The following is a 19802-nucleotide window of genomic DNA, read 5'->3' on the forward strand; positions in this document are numbered from 1 at the left end:
AGGCTTTCAGGCTCATTCAGCGATTTCCTTCCAAACCACGGCAGACGCCCAGAGGCAGCGGGCGGCCGTCGTGGACGTCTCGTTACTACGCACACACCCCGCGGTGGCTCCACACTGAACCCTGGGAGACCCGACCCGCCTCTGTGAGTCTGTGAGTGGCCCGAATGCACGAACGCTAAGGCTGCAGAACGCGACAGCCCCGAGTCAATTAGAGCGGCGCGCTCAGCATCGGCGTCGGCCTCCGTTACAAACCGGGCGACACGAGGCCCCTGGGAGCGTCTCTCTGGAGCTGCTGCATCCAAAACGGGCCCCATTACGGAGCTGCACCGTCGCCGGCAGGCAGAGCGGCCGGAGCCTCATCTTCTCCTGCACAGGTGGATTCAGCTCACATACACTAAATATACCTCGCCCTCAATTCAATCATACGCTGAATTTTCCCCCTCCGTATGGAGGACAAAACAATCTCCCGAGGCCGGAGGCTCGTTTTGTCCGTTGAAGGAGCATTTGTCACTGTCACGCGGCCCAGGAATACACGGTGGCCGCGTGCGGGAGGAGCAGGAAGCCGAGCGTACGAGCAGCTGGTGAGGCCGGCAGCGTCTATGAACAGGGCGACGCAGACACTACCTGCAGTCCAGCAGTGGTTTGAACCACTAGCAGGTGGAAGCTGGAAATGATGTTTCCGAGGGACTCCTCGAAATGCATCACACTGTAGACGAGGATCCTGATCTCTGGGTTCATGTCGCTAAAGACCTTCGGCATCACTTCCTGCACTTCTCACTTGGTTCCTGCACAACCTGTGACAACAACAGGAGCAGCTGTGAGGGCGAGTCACAACCAGCGACTGGCGCATCGCTACTTGACAAACAGCTCGCGTGACGTGCAGCCCGCTGCATCGTGGGTATTGTTCGGAGCGCCCACGAGCGCCTGACAACTTGTCCGACCCGAACAAAGCAGATCGGTGAGGGAGCTTGGGAGACGGCAGCCGTTCCACCCGACGCACAAACGTGCACTGCAGAGCATCTCCAGCCGCACAGAACGCGACTCGTGACCACGCGGGCGCTCTCATGCGCCGCCCCGCAGACTCACAAAGCAGGGAGCGTGGGCAGCACTTACAGCACGAGGCCCCTCGTCGCCCAGATACGGTGCTGGGAGCTCTCCTTCCCTCCACCGCTGTGACACTCGTTAAATCTATTAGCATCACCGCCGACAGCCAGCGGGTGAATGCTGCAGCCGGAGCTCGGCTGGTGAACGACCATTCGCCGCCGCGAGTGCGATAAGGAATCGGCTGTGCGCGTTTGCAGCGGTGGAGGAAGGCCGTTCCGGATGGAGCTCAGGCCGCGGATTCGCCGCTCGTCTCGTGGAGTGTCGGAGCAGCGTTTACTGTACGCGTCAGCCTCCCGCAGTGGAGCGGCCGCGGGGTTCGGCAGAAATTACACTTTGATGTTTAAAAAATGTAATTGAGGACAGTTTTACTCTTTGGAGAATTGAATTTTAATCTCAACATGAGGAGTTGTGCTCTTTTAGAGGAAATACTCTGTCCCAAACAGACTCATAGACACACAGTAAGACGCAGTTGGAACCAGAGCCAGAACCGTCAGCATCCACTCGGTAAAGCACCAGTGAATCCTACTAAAGGCTTTCACATCAGCTCACAGTGGGGCAGGCAGCATCAGCAGCAGGACACAACAAGACTGCACATCAATCAACCTCAGCTTGGATAAAAAAAACAGCCCCAAATGGCTGAGCTGTCAATCAAATCCAAGATTGTTTCGCTTTTTGGCTTTATTTTGGTTAAACTGCTCATTAAGCTGGTGGACCTTAGGGCCAGACGGTGAATCAGCAGCTGGTCCCCATCAGTCACTAGAAGGGTAGTAGTTGTGATGAAGAAGCAGTCAGAAGCAAAGCCTCACAGTGATATAACAAAAGCCAAAAGCACAGAACTCAACGCTTGTGACGAAGGGATCTACTGCAACATAATAAAATCCGCTCATCAATAAGAGAGAGCGACGCTGCCCACCGGCTCCTCTGCCTTCCAGCCAGCCTCCAGTGGGACATCTCCACAGTATGCAGCGCACACACAGACCAGTCACATCACAGCTCGGCCGCTGAGCGACGTCGACGTCGGCGTCAGAGACCGCGAACGCGAACGGGAGCTGCTGGCGGCTGAGTCTCAACGAGCGGCGTAAAAACGCCGCGCTCGGCCGCCGTCGACGTATTTCATCGCGCGGTTCCGAGACTGGAAGCTACGGATGAACGCCAACTCCCATCAGAATCCTTCAAGGATGAGACGCGTGTGGTTCACGCGTCGCACGGGCCACGTCTCCCGCTGTAGGACGCGATTACAATAAATTAACAGCTTCGCTGTCAGACCCGGGGCTATAAAAAGACGCTCAGCGTTAGCGCTTGGCAGGTTGTGGCGGGACACGGGACGGTGACGGAGGAGGAGACGAGGATGACAAGCAGAGGAAGCACCGGCTGCCTGACGGAGACGGACGCGGAATTAGTGTCTGTGCGGAAAAAAGTGCCCTTTCTTCATCACTAGAACTGTTTTTGCACCAGTGGTGAAAAGTCTGTAAATATGATGAGCAGCGTTCATACTGGTGTTAGGCTGCATTCTGCTGTTTGACCCCCATCCATATCTGACCCGGTCAGCTGCTTTAAAGCCCCATCTCTTCTCCACTTGGGCTCACGCCTCCTTTTTTCTCGCCTTTCAGGGAGCCGGGACCTGTTGAAACACAAATACGCAGCACTTGGCGCTGCCGCTGGAACTGCGCTGTCGTACAGTAAAGCTACGCATTATTCATTTGGACTCGTCTACGTGAGGTGAAACGCGCGCTCGCAGCAGGAAGTTGGCCTTTTCTGACCAGCGGGCCACCTCTCACAGCCTTCACGGATCAGATGCTGCCGCCGATGCCGCGCTAACAGACTCCCGTCAGCCCAGCTCCACGTCTCAGCAATGAACACAAATGAGCACATTTCAGATCTAATATTAGAATATCTCGACCTTGAGAAACCAACATCCATCAGCCTCGATCTCGGAATATTGAAACATGCCTTTGAATATGATGCAGCCAGTTGCCTGTGATGCCGGGTTAATGCTCCTTTTTTCCCTGCTGGCTCTATCGATTTAATAGCCAACGCCGGCAGATTTCCTTGACAGCGACAGGTGATTCAACTCCTGCCCCGGGGTCTTTTTGGCGAAACCCCTCTGATGCATCCAAAACAAGTCATTATCATTCCTGTCGAAAAGCCTCATCCCACAACCTGAGCCTTATTAAAGAGAATGCAGAATCAGATTCACGGCGGAGAGCCGGTCCCTGACTGCTCAGTGGCATCAAAGAACGCTCGCCGAACGCTGCCGGTCTCCCCTGTGGTCTGTCAGTGTGATATAACACTTAATATCGTCTTCATGATATGTAACATGGTTTGCAATTTGCATCCAGGCTGCACACTGTGCTGAGAAGCTCCAGCAACAGACGAAGTGCAGCGACAGCGACGGAGAAGGGAAATTCTGACTTCAAACTTGAGGGGGGGCTGAGATCGGCCCCCTGGAGGTCGAGGTTGTTGAAGCTCTTACTCTTTCTAAGCTCTTCAGTAACATTTGGTAAATTATTAGATTGTCTGTCTTAAAGTGTAGATGATGCAAAGTGTAAATGAGAGGGGTGTAGCTGCTGTTGACTAAGAAGTCACCATGAACGTGCAGAACGTACCAACCACACCGAGAATACCTGTAGTACTGTAGTACTGTAGTACTGTAGTACTCATGATAGTAGTAAGATGTGAGACAGAATCTGATGCAATCATTGGCTAAATGCATAACAACAATCAAAACTGAACCACCACACCAAACCTACGAATGCAACATTTCCTGCGGACCCCAGGGCAGTGAAGGCACCGTCACCTCCATCAGTCGAAAGTCACCTCAAACCTCCATGTTCAACGTTTACCAAACAGAAACTGAACTGATTAATCAAATCCCGGTTCAGTGAGAGAGGTGTCAGGCCACGCTGGGGGTGGGTGGGGGGGGTGTGCAGTTCTTTGCCTTTCCGTGGAATATAAATACATTAAAGTGAGAGGGGAGCTGACGCGCGCCTGCACGCTCCAGCATGCGGCATTAGAGCTCCATTGTACGGCTTAGTGCAAGTCTGCTTACAGCGCCCGGCACCGCTTCCCCGCTTCCCTGAGCCGAGGTGATCCAGCACTAATGACTGGCTCTATGGTTACTGGGGCTTAGGGGACCGCCGGCGAGGACGGGAGGGCGCTCGGTGGGGGGGGGGGGGGGGGGGGGGGGGGTGGGATTGGGAAAGCCCTGATGGGGAGTTGTCAAAGATAGACGGCTTCATTTCGCCTCCCGCGTTCCCCTTCCTTCTCTGCTTCTTCGCGTCTGATTCCATCTCCGTCGCCCGAGATGAAACCAGGCGCAGTCTCCGGCAAGCTGCACTTTGGCGGGAGCTGCCGTTTCCCACGAGGGGAAAAACAAAGAGGCGCGTGAAGCACCTGCGCATGTTCGCGGAGCCCGAAGATGCAGCGCGCGGAGCGGCGCGTGTGTGTGGGGGGGGTGCGGCGGCGCCGCCGCCTGGTCCGGGCTGCACCTGGAGGCTGGGGTGAGTCCACGAGGCTCTCCCATCACTCCTCTTCCAGCCCACATGCATGAAGGCAGGCTCGTCTTACCTTCCTCTGGACTCAGGCTGCGGACGTTGCTGGTGTCTTCCATTTGCGTGTTCCCAGAGGAGGCACAGCTCCATGTGCTGCTAAGACAGAGACGGGGGGGCCGGCTGCGCCCTCACCACCATCTGGGGGGCTGCTGCTCGCCCCGGGGCTGTCATCATCCGTGGAACACAAGTCACTTGAGGGGAACTCGTCCTTCCTTCTCCTCCTTCTCTTTCCAGTCTACTTCACAGTCTCTCCTCCGCCTTCCCGAAAGCCCATCCTCTCTGTCTGTTAATGGGGCGGGAAGCAGCCGGAGACAATAGTGTGGTCTTGCACACTTCCACGCTGCTTCTTCTGCCTCTACTGTACAGACTGGAGGGAGAGGGAGGTGTCGCCCGGAGAGCTTTGGGAGTGCGCTCGGCGAAGTCAACCACTCACGGCTCTTGCACAAAAGGGGGAAGCGCTCGGCTCGGCAGCGATCACCTGGGAGAACAAACCCTATTAGACGGTGGAGGGAGGGGAGGAGAAGCGGGATGGAGGAGAGGAAAAAAGGGGCGGGGAGGGGGGGAGGAGGAGGAGGAGGAGGAAGCAGAGAGGACTGATGCGAATCTGCTGAGACGAGGAAGGAGGAGAGCGAAGAGAGAGGAGCCGAGGAGCCGAGGTGGCCGTGATTTGCAGGCAGCGAGGAGCCGCAGCGCGTGGCGCGCATGTTTTATTCAAGGCAGAGGCGGCGGGAGAGGACCGGCCAGGCATGGAGGGGCTCGTCCCAGCAGCCGGGGGAGAAAGGGGGAGGCAGATGGTGGGGGGACATGAAGGCAGAGGAATGAAATAAGCTCCTCTGCCTCCGTTAATGCATAATGTTGGCTTTGGAGCGTTTCCACTTAATTAGCAGGCAGTTAAAAGGTGGGCACTAAAATACAGCCATGGCCTCTGAGAAGCATCAGAGCTTTGTGAACTCCGCCCAAAGTAAGTGGGAGCAGCAACAGCAACGAATGCAGGGAAGACAAAGGCAACGGTCTTCAAACGGAACCCGTGCTGGAAACGTCCACTTATGAACTGCGCTGCTCATCAGAGGCTCCTGAGATGCTGGCGCCAACGCGCTCGGCGGATGAGCTGCACAAGTGACGGCAGAGCTGATTAATGCGGCAGCCGCGGCCGCACCTTGTAATCTGGGCGGAGAGGAGTCCCCGTGCATTATCATCACCTACAGAGACCGCGATTCATAACATTTCAGAGAAACTTTCGGCGGCGCCATGAATAATGCACGGCGGGAATTGTCTCCACTCATGCATGTTTCATGAAGCGGGAACGACGGCTCGGCTCTTTTGTACGGCGGGTTTCAAAGAGCCCGGCCGCCGTTCACCGGGCCGCGGTCCAGCGCCGGCAGGAGCGGCCCAGCGGTTCTGCAGAGCGTCCAGCTCGGCCTCCTTCGCGCCTTCGCCAGCGCCGGCCTGGGCCTCAGGCCGTGTTGGTCCCGCTGAGTCCAGCTTCCGTCCTCCAACCAGCTAGGCCTCGGGTTCCTGAGAGCAGAGGATGGTCCACAGGGGTTCCTGCGACACGCAGGACGGCCTCGTTCCTCCTCTTATCGGTCCAGGTTCCAGTTCTCAAGGTGAATCGGCCTCTGAGGCTCCGATGACGTGACCTCCATTTTAAATCGCGGCTGCTCGCCAACATGTGCGCTTCAAAAGAGAGAATGAGTCTACTTGATGGTACGATAAAGATACTAAAGGTGACATTTTGTGCTAAGCTGATATATATATATATTTTTCTAGTCGTTCCGTCTGGATCATGTTTCACAGCAGGAGGCCACTGCTATTTCAAGGCTGTGCAAAGACGGTTTAAAGGTGAGAGCCGATCGATGCGGCGCCACGCTGGCACTTTGTGGAGCGTCTAGGTCGCCGGTGGCACCTTGTCCATTATGTGGAGCAGCTTAACGGCAGCTCATTCACTGGGATTCTGTAAGAAGCAGGCGGCTGATCAAATCTTGGCGAAGCGTGGATCAATAGGCTGTCGGGCGAACGCTGGGCTCCAGTGATACGTGGCATCTGAGCACGGCTTCAGCTCTAGTTTGGGTGTCTAAGCTGTTCACCTGTTTAGCAGGTGGACAGGCTAAACGTGAGGCGCATACGACCGTCCGTGGCGCGAAGGTGAGCGGCAGCCGTCACAGAGGACGCGCCGGCGCCTTCTGCAAACTCTTCCTCCGTTATGAGCGAGGATGAGGAAGACGGCGGATGTTAATCTCCACCGCCGGCGAACGCGGGTGGCAGCTGTGCCCTGTGTGTGTGTGTGTGTGTGTGTGTGTGTGTGTGTGTGTGTGTGTGTGTGTGTGTGTGTGTGTGTGTGTGTGTGTGTGCGCAGGTGGTGCAGGTGCCGAACGGAGAAGGGAAATAAGAAAACGTATTTCTGAGGCTCTGTGGGTCACGAGGTTGGAACACAAACATTTCCATTGAGGAAATAATGTCAGGGGACTGGATTCGCGCTGGAAAAGACGTGAGTGCCGATGAGCAACAAGACGCGGACGTCAGCTACGACGGGAGGCAGCTGAGGTCCTAGAAACAGGCTCCGTTCAGGCGTGCACACAATGCACGTGACAGGTCAGTGTGGACGCGCTGTGCGCAGCAGAACCAACCTCCTCCTCTGTTTATTCCCAGTCGTGTGCATTTGTGTACAAGCAGCTGTCACGTTCAGTCCCTGGCAGCGGATGAACAGCAACATGAAAATATGTGTGTAATATGCAACACACTGTGAACGACCCGCCTTCCGTAGACGTGAGTCCAATACACAGCTCCGCGCATTAAGCGGCTGTGATTGGCCATTTTGAGAGCGAGCATTATCTCGTTTCGCCCTCTGCTGAGAGGCTTCTCATTATTTCCCTCTCGGTGAAGCCCACTCTGCATCAGCGGCGCACTCTGCTGACGAGGCCGGACTCGCGGCAGCTAATTGCCCCACGGGCTGCGGCGGCGCCGTTCATTAGCCGGCGTGGGGTCGTGCGCTCGGCCGGGGGGGGGGGGGTTGGGTGCTGATTACGGCCACGCAGCACATTTGGTGGTCTATTAATTGATGGACACGTTATGGCGGCGAGCCTGAAGACCCGGGTCAGTGCCGGGTGAGGCTTTTAGGAGGCAGCGAAGTGATGGACGACAGCGTGAGGGGAAGCTGTGAAAAGCAATACGGCGCTGAAGCATCAGATATGGACCCCAAGGAAAAGCGTGTTGTCCCTAATAAAGCCCCCCAGTTATTACAATATTACTGCTTTAAATGCATTATCAAAATGAGCTAAGCACTGATGAGAGGAAATGACTCCACACTGCAGCTCTTCTTCATATGACACAGTGCCCTCTAGTGAGCCTCACCTCCCTCTGATCTGTGCCTGGTGCCCTGAGGGGTCCGGACGCTCAGGACCCGGTCCAACCGTGAGCTGCTGCAGGACCTGAGCACAGTCTTCATGTCCCATCGTGCTCCGGGTCCAATCCGTTTGTTTTTCTACAACCGCATCCCATGCGTCTTTTTGTGGACAGCTCGCCTCCATCTGCCCCGCAGCCGTCGAGGAGGTGGAAACGCAGCAAAGGGGGGAAAAATCAGGAATTAGAACGAGCGCCGAGTTCCTAAAAAGGAGCGCGTGAAACGTAGACGCTGAATCAGAGGCTTCGGGCGAGTTTCGTGTCCTCATACGCGGAGTCGCGCTTCGATGCCTCCGCGTAGAACATCGCGTTTCATGAGGGACATGTTTTAAACATGTAAACACGGCCGTGGAAATCCATCCACAAACAGAGCATGAAAATAATGAAGCCGCTGTCCTCGGGGGGAGACTTCATTTGACGCTGTCGCAGCGAGGACGCATCTGAGCTCCCAGTCTGACGTCTCTGAATCCAGAGGTCGAGCTCCCGGGTCACGGCCGCTCCCGCGCTGGAATCGAACAATGCTAACGTGTGTGTTTTGTTTGGATGAGAGCAACCTATATACTGTACCAAGGCTGAGAAACGGTAGTGATAGAGACACAAGATGCTTAGACACACTGCAGACAAACAAAGGGGAACAAATCCTCAAACAACCTTGAAAACGTTTAACTTCTGGCATTAAAAAATCAACTGGAGCGTAGCTGGAGTTAAACATAAGAACTGAAGGTGGTGTCGAGGCGTCGTGTTCAGAACTGGAGCGGACAACGTGACATCAGTACCTCCCAGCAGCCGCTCAGTGTGTGTGTATCTGGATACGCTGAAAGCAGAAGCAAAGCGTCTCTTACACTCCGCCTGTCTGGCGTAACCCAGAAGAAAGCGCGTTAAATATATCCTCCCTATTAGAAGACGACACGTAGTCGTAGTGTAAACGAGCGTTTGTGTCTGGGGATCGCTCCCCATCGCCAACGATGCCTTCGTTTTTCACCCCGGTTCTGTCAGACAGACTCTTTCTGCTGTTAATGCATGTACTCCTTTATCCACGCCCACTGGGTTTGGGGGATTCATTTTGATGGGGCCTGAGATCCTGCATTTAAAGGGTTAAGGTTCTCCTGGGCCGGGTTGAGCCCAGGGTTCCGTCCAGGGTACGAGGCCCCTCCTCGACGCTTGGCTGATCATGTGCTCGCTCCATCACACAGAAACACCCTGGAAACACTCCACAGCCACCGACCACGACCTCTCAAGTATCCAAATCCAAGCGCCCAGAGCTCATCACATGAAAGGAGAAACCCTGTCATGTGTGAAAAGAATGATCCTTGGTGTGAAACAACCTCTGTCTGCGCGTACACTTCAGGTTTTATCAGGTTTTATGTGAATAATTGAGAAATATATTTCAATTAGTGGTTGAAAGACAAATGCAGGAGATGATGTAATATCAGTCTCACGCGTTCCGTCTTCTCCGTTCTGCACCCTGACACTCGATATACTTCCACTCACTAAGCCTGAAGCAGCAGATCATATACTCCTCTACACCACAGCTGACAGTGGGCCTCTGCTGAGTCCCCAGCTCATTAATCCACACGTATTTAACCACAGGCATTACTCTAGAGCAACTAATGTCCCGTCACACGCGCAGTGGGAAGTCAGACAGCAACAGGATGCGTTCAGACAGGCCGTCGATCCGCGAGCGCGTGGGTGGGAGCGGTTCTGATGCGGGCAGAACCCGGGTCTGGGGCCGAGACGGGCATCGGGCCGCAGGACCTCCAGCTCGTTTTCTCAGCAGCAGTGAGGAACGTGTGAGTGTGGGAGTGGAGACTGATGGCGGTCGTCTGAGTGATGTCATGATGCTCATTAACCACCTAATTTGTTTCCTCAGCTCAGTCAATGGGAACAGATTAGCATCCGAATCCACTACGGGCTCGCGGAGTTAACCGCCTGTTTGTGTGAACGCTCCCCTGTCCCTTTGTGTTGGGAGCGGGCGAGGAAATGAGGGTTCGCGCGGCGAGTCATAAGCGCTGCAGTAAATTCAATTAGCAGAGCGGAGGTGGATAAAATGAGCCTTGACGACAGCGCAGGGCTCCGTAATTGTAGCGATGTCGCCGGTTTGTTCCCGTCTCGCACGGTCATCAAAATTCATATTAGCGGAGCAGCAGCGTCTTATGAACACACGCCGGAGAAAAGGGCATCAGCAGCTCTGGACGCACACACAAATCAATTCACAACACGCCGAGCCTCTGGTCAACCAATCAGGTGTGTAAGAACCTCCCTGGAAGCGGCTGCAGTGTCTGGAGTTACTGGGTCGGATCAGAGAAAACATTCAGGCCGCGTTCTCTTCAAGGGCTCTGCCTTCAGAACCCAATCTGCCCTCAAAGCTTCCACCTCCACCTGTAAGAAAATATAGGCACCAAAGCGACACGACGTTTGGCAGGACATGAGGGAGGAGAGCAAAGCTCCACTCAAACAGCCACGGTCTCGTGTGTCATGAATTGTGCCTGTGTCACTTTAGGCGAGTGGATGAAAGTGGAGCCCGACGGCGGCCGGAGGTTCAGGTTCAGCACAGGACTTAATGCTGCAGTGATTAAAATAAATGTTAAATGACTAAATGCATAAGCATGAACAGATGGGAGGCTGAAAATGGATGGATGCTAAAAAACTGCTTCCATGAAACTATTGCTGTCATTTTGTCTTCAGACAGATTTGCTACTAATTTCGTAAACAAAAAACAAGATGCAACAGAAGGCTCTGTTTTAATTGATGTATCTCATGACAGCGTCGTGATGCAGACGTCTATGGCGAGTCCCAGCAATGCGTGGGCTTCAGCTCAGGGTGTGAGGGCCAGCGCTGCGTCCAAGGCCATGTGTGGTCACAGACCAGCAGCTTGTCTGACGGGGGTGATGGGGCGCGTCATCAAAGACGGCTGCAGCTGTCTGTGACTCGCGAGGGTTCATGACTCTGAGCCACTCGCTCAATCACACGGCTCCAGAGGGGCGACGACTGCTCAGCCGGCCCGGGCTCGGAGAGGTTCCTCAAGATCAGAACCAAACGGTTCTGGAGACATGAAGGGGTCGCCTGCACCACCCGTGACCTCCAGGGACTCGTTTGAGACTCCACCGTCTGCGTGAGGACGCAGAAAGTGAAGCAGAAACTCTACAGCAGCGCCCTCATCTACAAGTGCTGAGTGTATTTCGGTTACTGGAGCAGGGAAATCTAAATTTGGATGAGAAGGAGGAGGAATCCTAAGTAGAGCTGAGGTGGGTAACGCTGTAACGCAGCCAGATTTATTATGGCTGCGATTTAAAGGTGAGCACACAGAAACTTTCCAAACGAATGTGAAAGCAGCTCTGGAAAACTCACAGAGAAGCTCAAACGTCCAATGGGATTAAATAATAAAACAATCAATTAAAAGAAACTGGTGTTTTGACATAATGATGTACAGTTGTTACAAAAACGCGGTGAGAGCTTGAGGTCTCGGCCTACTGTTGCTATGGCAACCAGCAACTCTTTGCACCCTTGCGTGAGTGAAGCCTGATTCGTGGCGACGATGGAAAGGTACAGAACAGGGGTCACACAATCAAATCATCTGCTTTAGTTCTCAGTCAAGGTCCAACATGTTTCTCCTGCATGTGATGTATTAGCTCAATTACTGCGGATTCTTGTTTTATTTTCACCGGCTGCCAACTCTGGACGTGGTTCTTGTATTTGCATTCAGTGCTCTCCCAGACGCGCTGCATTATTTACCTGTCCGTCCGGAGCACCGGGCCCAGATGGAGCTCAGGTCACTGCAGCTCCTTTCGCTTCCTCGGCTTATCGGTGCCAAAAGATTCAATGAACCTCGAGAACCTGGAAATAACCAGAGGCACAGTGCCGATGCCTGCTGAAATAGTTCAGCGATAATGAGGAGAGATGAAGGGCCGATGCACTCGCCACTGCAGGAAACCTCTAAAGAGGATTAGCAGTTTATTTCTTTGCTCCTATTCATGTCATAATTGCTTCCTTCTCCTTTTGTTCCGCCAGTGAACTACACATTTTTGTGCTGTGGAGTAAACAGACGACTAATTTACATAATGTACAAACACACCGAGTGTGGGATTAAAGACTTCACAGTGTGGTGCGGCGGAAAGGCACGTGATGATGATGACGACGTTGATGATGATGATAATGATGATAAAAGCACTGGTTTGGTTGTCAGAGTCCGACATGTAACATACATCAACATCAACATGTCTTCACCTTTTTACCTCTCTGAGCTGACAGTGGCAAACGCGCTGCTCAGAACTCTGCAGCTGCCTTTTAAAATGGTGTAAAATGCAACTACACCTACACCTTTCATTTCGTTTCTCTACTCATGTAAGAAGCTTCAGTCTCAGGCGAGCTACTGTACAGTAGCTCCGTCCTCTGAGGTCTAACTCGTGCTGCCCTCTCACTTATTCTGCCCCAGAAAGCAGGGCCACTAGGAAGGCCCAGCCAGTGAACCTGAAAGAGGCCCGAAGGAGGTGCTATGCTCCATAGAGTCATTCTATTGGTCCAGGGTTCTTTAGGGGTTCTGTGAAGCTTTTTTTCTCAGAACTGACAGATCGTCCTTCAGTTAACAAATCAGTTCGGCTTCAGTGTCAACACATCGTTGCTGCTCCCAGTTAAACAAAGGTCCGTCATCCCATCTTGTGCCGCCGCTTGCCGTGAACAAGCCTCTGAGGGCTCGCAGGTAATTTGCTTCACTCTTGACTCAGGCCTTTCACACAAGGACGGCGGCGAGAGGAGCTGAATGGATGAAGTGGAGTTTTAATTTGCATCGCTGAGTGTTTCCTGTAAACCTGCTGCTTCTCCCACAGCAGCCACGAGCAAGGGATCCAAATGAACTGATAAATCACACCTGCCAACCTATGCTATGCTCCAGCACATTTTAGACCTGGTGTCCTTATTATTATTATTATTATTATTATTATTATTACAGCACTAGGATGAGATATCATCTCCAAACGCCTCCTCTGGCACGCGTAAAGACCAGCTGATCCTCTGCTGGAATCTGTTAGCACGGCGCTAGCGGGGTCCCGCTAACTGGCCCTCTGCTGCTAATACCATCAAATACTCGCCCAGGTGTGACCAGTTGCTGACTGGTCTAGTAGTGGTAGCACTTTCCAAAAATGGCCAATTTTTGTATAAAACGCTCCAGTCATTTTTTTCTTATCTTGCAATTAAGGTCCAGATTTAGCTAACTTGTGCTTCCTCCATCTGGAGATCCAACCAGCATGGAAACCTGAACCTTCCCCTCAGTGGCTCGCTGTGGATGTGAACCTGAGGGCTCTGCTTTGACAGACGTGTGGTTCGTGCGCCTTTCATCCAGCTCCTGGAGACGCTGCTGCTGCTAATGTGGCAAAAAAAACTGCTTTTGAGCCGTTATTTTCCTGCTAAACATGAACAGTCCCTGCTGTGCTTTGTCTGCACACGATGCGTTCAGGCGCAGTGCTGTGTAATGGTTATGGCGGAGCCTGATACACAGTCAGTGTGGTCATGCCCATGAAGCTGCACAATAAACGTGACCTATGACCCCAATTCAGACGTGAGGAGAAGGCACGGTTCTGGCTGCAAACATCTTCGCACTGGAGCTGATTCTTTTCAGCCCATTTGATGTGAGCATTTTCTAAAGACAGACCTTCAGCCTCGTTCAAGTCATTGACTCCTGTGTCCTTGCCGTCGGTACGCGTTTGAGGACTCTGACGCTTTCAGCTCTTCCTCTGAGACATGTTTAAAGGTAGCTTTCATTTCGTTTGAAGCCACTCAGTCTGAGCAGACTTCACTTACAGACACCTAAACCTCTCAGTGCACGTCAGTCCATGTCACATGTAGTGATCGCTCACATTAAACACTAAAGGGGCAGCTGGAAGTCATGTGTCTGAAGACCTTTAAACAATTGTTTGAATGACACCGGGTTTAAATCCTGGTGTCATTCCATTCAGGAGATCGGACTTTCAATTCGGGAAATAACAACGCTGAGATTCCTCCGCCAGCTGTGACACTAAAAGCTTCATTCTTCTGTGCACAGTATTGATTAAGACCACAAATTTCCTTTCCCCTCGAGGGGACGGCAGGATTTACCTGAAAGGTGGCGCTACTGAATAAATCCTGCTCTCGGATCAGTTCAGATCTCAGCTGTAGGAGTCGTCTTGAGATGTTCCTTTAACACCGCGTTTATCCAGCACAAGCTCACGTTTGACTGACGGCTCCGTTCATCAGCCGTCGGCCCTCAGCTCTGCAGTGAAACAAAGGGATGCGCCGCGTCCCCCGCTCAGTCTGTCACGATGATCTGTGTTACACAATATGACGTTACAAAAGTGGAGATGAGCGTCAGAATGCTGCTCTTCACAGCAGCTCTTCTCGGCTGTTCCTCCATTTCCTCCAAAGCTGTCATCTATGACTTAAATTGATGTTACTAATCTAGTTTAAGTCATATTGATTTGATTGTCGCATGTACGTAATGCATGAGATCGATGTGTGGACGGCCACGGAGCTCCACCGCTGCACCGCGGGGGGGCTCTGGTGGAAACGGCACTATTAAGGTTTCGATTACAAACACATTTGATTCCTCAGTGTAGTTGAGAGTAGGCTCAAACCCCACTAACAACAACAACAACGGTGGCATTAATAGGCACAACACAGCACGCCTATAATAAACTCAGCTCAGCACATCATCGGCCTATTCACACAGGAGCTCCTTTGATTTACCTGAGAATCCTCCGCTGTCACTGTAATAAAGTGGTTTTCTCAGACTCCACGGAGCTCCTGTGGGTCCACGCAGGCCTCAGGCTGCAACAACTGTTTTCACAGGCTGACATGCAGGAATCAGTCCCTTTAACGTCAGGCATCAATTCAAAGCGTCTGCTGCCGGGTCTCGGGCGTCTTCCGAGCCTTTTGGGAGCGGTTTTATGAGAATACACGAACCAATTAAAGGAACTTTATTCCGTCTGCATTGCTCAGATTAGTTTGTAAAATCAAATCAGGCCTCACTATATTAGAGCCCATGATGCGCCATGTGGTAACAGATTGGTTCAATTCAGGTCAATTTACAGAGGCTTTAATATTAGTTTACCTCAGGCGGTGGTTTAGATCAGCGTGAGCTCTTCAGGAGAGGAACAAAGAGAGAAGAGCTGGAGAAATAAGAGGAAAACACAAAGGGTTTGGCATGATGCTGCTCCAAACCAGTCAACCAGTCAGAAACCAGTATCTGCGCAGACACACCCTCCATTCACAACGCGCCTGGAAACAGACAGATGTGATAAAGAAGCTCCGAAGGTAAAGAATAAAAAGCTGCAATGATCAAAGCAGCAGTGAAGCTGAGACGGGTTGTTAGAAACTACGACGGGAAGCAGCATCAAGACGCAGGACTTATTAGGCTGCACAATGAAATCAGCGCTCGTGTTTCACTGCCTTCTTAATGGAGTCCAGTCTGTCCCTAGAGTTTGTGCTGAGTGAAGCTTGGAGCCTCGAAGCCTGAATGAGCCGGAGGAAACAGAGACGTTAAAAGTCACGCGAGTGAGGGAGAGGACGCGGTCGATGCGGCGTCAGACGGGAGGACGATGGCGTCCGTCCTCCGCGTTCAACAATCACCCGGTCGCTGTGCAGCGAGGCGGAACCAGGAGCAGCGCCTCAGCAGCCAGCGCCGCTGCAAAATAGGAGGGCCGTTGCGTAAGAACAGCGCCGGCTTTGCCAGGTTGAGCGAGCCTTAATGTGAAACAGCGTGGAAACAAGGTCCCAGGAGGCCTTTAAATGTGGAGCACGCTGCGTGATGCCAGCTGAGACGACTGCAGCGGAGACGGGCGAGCATCTGCAGACTGCGAGCGTGGAGCTGCAACGGTGCTCATGGAGCCTGCAGTGATGCACGAGGATCTGTCAAGCTGGAGCAGCATCCGCAATAGTGCAGGAGGTAGAATGTAGGACTGGCTTTAAAACACCAGCCCAACTCCTGCAGTTACTATAAATATTCATGTTTAGGGGAGATTATGGAAATTATACGTCAAGAATTTAACAGTGACCTAGTGGAATTTTAGTGGGGATTTTTGTCGTTAAACATAAAAACTCTGACTCTCTACTCTAAAAACTGAGTTTTTCCTTCATGTTTGACTCGTCTTGGAAGAAGAGACACACACACACACGCACACACACACACACGCACACACACGCACAAACACACACACACACACACACACACACACACACACTGTCTGTCTCCGTCTTGCTCTCAGCTATCAATCATCCTGTCTGCAGCTCCTGGTTGGAGCACTGGCTTCATAGCACACCTCATGGTGATCTACACAGACACACACACACGCACACACGCACGCACGCACACACACACACAGCGACAAGACTTCTTTTACCACCTAATACCGTTTTGAACATCACTTTCCACCTCCACAGCAGCTGATAACAGCAGGAGGACTAGATCAAGGGCAGCAGAAAACTGCTGTTCACCAAACTTACACTATTCTGTCTATTTAGGACAATTAAATTTTCCCTCCTGTAGCAGTGACTGTATTGAAGCAAATCGTTGTTTTGTTAATAACTAAGACTAATACAGTGTCCGTATTTTAATCTAATTCTTCCTTCATTCTTCTTCCACTGCAGCTTCACAGAAACTTCTACTGCAGATTAAAGGAAACTGCGTCGTGAAGATGCTTTTCCAACTGCTCATAATACTTAAAAGGCAAATCAACTATATTTATCGCATGCACATACCCAGATTTGGTTTTTAGCCAGACTCTTCTTTGAGGGAGCACTCACTGCTTCTCCTACTGTTCTCTGAATAGATGAATTAAATTTGCATCTATGCTTTAAAAAACATTTGATATGCAGATTATATATTATATTATTTTATTATTATCTGTTTTGGTTCTTCTCATTATTTACATACAGGAGAAGAGAGACTGTGTATTAATGCTTTTGGACCGTTTTCCTCCGTGAGGAAAATTAGCCAAGAACCAGCCGAGTGTGTTCCTGCTGCAGATGTCAGCCACTGCGAGCCAAACTAGCAGCATTTAAAATCAAACAGAGCACAAACACATATGGGCACGTTTGGAAGGACGTTCAGACTGTGAGGAACAGGAAACCCACCAAGTACCATGATGAATATGAGTATGCGACAGTGGATGCGCTGCAGAAACAGCACGACGGGTTCATTCCAACCGACCTGTTACCGTCCTTCGGCCTCTGAACCCACCTGAAAGCCTGAGGCAGGGGCTCCTGGGCTCCTCCCAGGTTCACAGGGGGCCTTTGGTGCGTTCACGTGTCCAAGGTCACGCGGGCCTTTTTTAGGAATATGTCCGGGTCATGCAGTGGTTCCAACAAGCGAGCTGCAGGCGGAGGTTCATGTCCCGCCCCCTCAGGTAGGACTTTAATAACCCACCGCTGACATTGTGGCCTTCCATAGGTTCCAGCCGACAGTACTTCTTATCGCACTAGAAAAGATGCGTTCGCTGCTTCTCGCTCTGTGACAGGCTGTGATGAATGAGTCCGAGCGCTCAGCATTTAATTCCACTCTAACTGGGTTATAATCTGAGTAGCAGCCATTAACATAGCGGCGTCACAGGACCTGCAGCTGCAGATGTGCCGTGTGTGGACGACAATGTGTGATTGGATCGCGTGGTTTTCCACTCACACCTGGAAAAAGTCCAGCGTGAACCCAGATCGATTCTGCTGGAAATCGCGTGCGCTGAATTCTCCAAGCAGCCGAACGCCGTCGAAGCAGCGCGGCGCTTTGTTCGCAGCGCGCAGGTTATTCAAAGACGATTGTTTTTGTAAAACAGAGGGCCTCATTATTTTTCCATCCGTGGAGGATTAAAGCAAAAAGCCATAAATCACAGGAGATGAGAGAGCGGAAGTAATTGAGTGGATGAGTCAGCGTTAAAGCTCCGAGGTGCCGCGCGTCTGCTGGAGACGCGTCGTCGCGGTTGTTGCAGGGAAATGAGTCCTTAAACATGATGGATGATTCACTGAAGCGCGGGGTGAAGTTCACCAAGCGCATTATCAGCCCAGCACCCGCTGCGCACGGCGGCCCCTCGCACTCCCTGCGCATGATCCTTCAAGAGTCTGAACGGCTGTAAACTAAACCCATGAACGCTGCAATAATTGGCCAGATTTCATTGACTGGAACCAAACCAATTAGTGTGGAGCCATTAGCACATCAAGTGGAACCTCGGCAGAGTCTCTGCAGCCATCCGTCATCTCAGCTGTGAGCACAGGGCTCAGATTAGACAGAACCTGCAGCTGGACCCGGCTAAGACGTCTCAGAACCAGCCACCCAAAGCCACAGCGGACCCAAGTCAGACTTACACACAATATGCACAAATAACAACATGCAGAGAAGTGTTTCAAGCAAGGTGGAAACTTTATACAGTAGCAAACAATGGGCAGAGCGAGGAAACCGCGTAAAAAGGATTTAATCCTGGAAATCTGAAATAACGTCTGCAGATTAAGATCTGATCTTCCACCCCCACAAAGGTTTGATGTTTTGTCATCAGCTGATAAGATTATGTCTCACCGCTGCAGAGAATAATGGATTCTCTCTGGTTGCAACATTGCACAATAAGCGTAACAATCCCACCAGGTAAACAGAGATCGACTGGCTCTAAATAGTTGTGTTTCTAGCGCTGCCAACTCCAATGGAGGATTAAAACAACAGCCAGGAGGATCCCAGCGATGTGTCGAATTAAGAATTTAAGAGAAAACGCCAGGATTCAGCGCTTTGAACCCGCAAAAACAAAGAGGTCTGATTTATCGCGGATCTCAGAGACGTCGCCTGAAGCCAGAGGCAGAGCTCGGGTGTGCATTTCCTCCTTTCTCCTGCCTGTCAGCTGGATTAGCCACAGGTCAGCGGGTCAACAGCGACTTAAAGCCAGGCTAATCCCAGTAAAGCCTCCACACTCACGCTGATGAACTAGAACCAGTCCACTGGAGCAAAGAATCAGAACCGAAATCAGGCTTTTTTTAGCGGCTCACTGAACATGAGCACCATCGTCATCGGTTCACTTCAATGGTAAAATGCAGCATTCATTTAATATTTTTACTCAAACTTCTATATTCATGCATTCACAGTTCACACCGGTGATGATGCTCCGTTATGCACTTAAGCTTCCTCGTGATCCCTCCCCTTTAACAGGCAGAGGGCTACAACCCCGAGGATGAGCTCAGCACCAGGCTGAACTTTGCTGCGCGGCTCCTGCGGTGATGTAAACACGGTGTAATCTCGCGCGGCGCGTGAACCACGCTCTGCCCGCCCCCCGCTGTGCAGGCTGATGGATCCAGCACTGGCAGAACCAGGATCACAGGGAGGTGTAAGGAAACATGAAAAGGTGAGCGTCCAGAGGGGGCGGGGGGCGAAGAAAGTGGACCAGGTGTGTTCGGGCCTCTTTTCTGTATCTTTAAAGAGCATCAGTGGCCACAATGATCCGATTCATTTAGCTGTTCTCAAAGGACATCCTGGCATTTTCGACCATTGACGCTGTCCTGACCTTTTACTGGCTTGAGGAGGGGGGGGTCGGCGGTAACAGGGGGTCAGATCACCTACAAAGGCCCAAGGAGAAAAGCGGCTCGGTGCTGTTTTCTCACAGCTCAGCAGCAAAGAGCCGCCAGCGCGGCTGGAGGCCGGGGCCACAGAGCGGCTCAAATGGCGGAAAAGAAAGAAAGAAAAGCCTGATGGGCCCATTATGTGGTTCTGTGCATGACGCGAGTGGTGCAAACGCAGCTCTTCCTTTAGTTTGTGTCTCT

At 52.1% G+C, this 19802-nt stretch overlaps 1 protein-coding gene across 4 annotated transcripts in view; it reads right to left on the reverse strand.

Moving 5' to 3' along the window:
- plch2a (phospholipase C, eta 2a) overlaps positions 1 to 19802 on the reverse strand; it is a 75607-nt gene that overhangs the window by 30536 nt on the left and 25269 nt on the right. The window contains exon 1 of one of the 4 annotated variants that reach the window (XM_055510244.1): positions 4672 to 5124. The exons of the other annotated variants lie outside the window; for them this stretch is intronic. Within the exon in view, the coding sequence (XP_055366219.1) occupies positions 4672 to 4714 (43 nt within the window). The 5' untranslated portion in view covers positions 4715 to 5124. Of the gene's footprint in view, positions 1 to 4671; positions 5125 to 19802 lie in introns of those variants that run through there. 4 annotated transcript variants of the gene reach the window in all.

Source organism: Betta splendens, chromosome 7 (genome assembly GCF_900634795.4).
Source record: "Betta splendens chromosome 7, fBetSpl5.4, whole genome shotgun sequence".
NCBI lineage: Eukaryota > Metazoa > Chordata > Actinopteri > Anabantiformes > Osphronemidae > Betta > Betta splendens.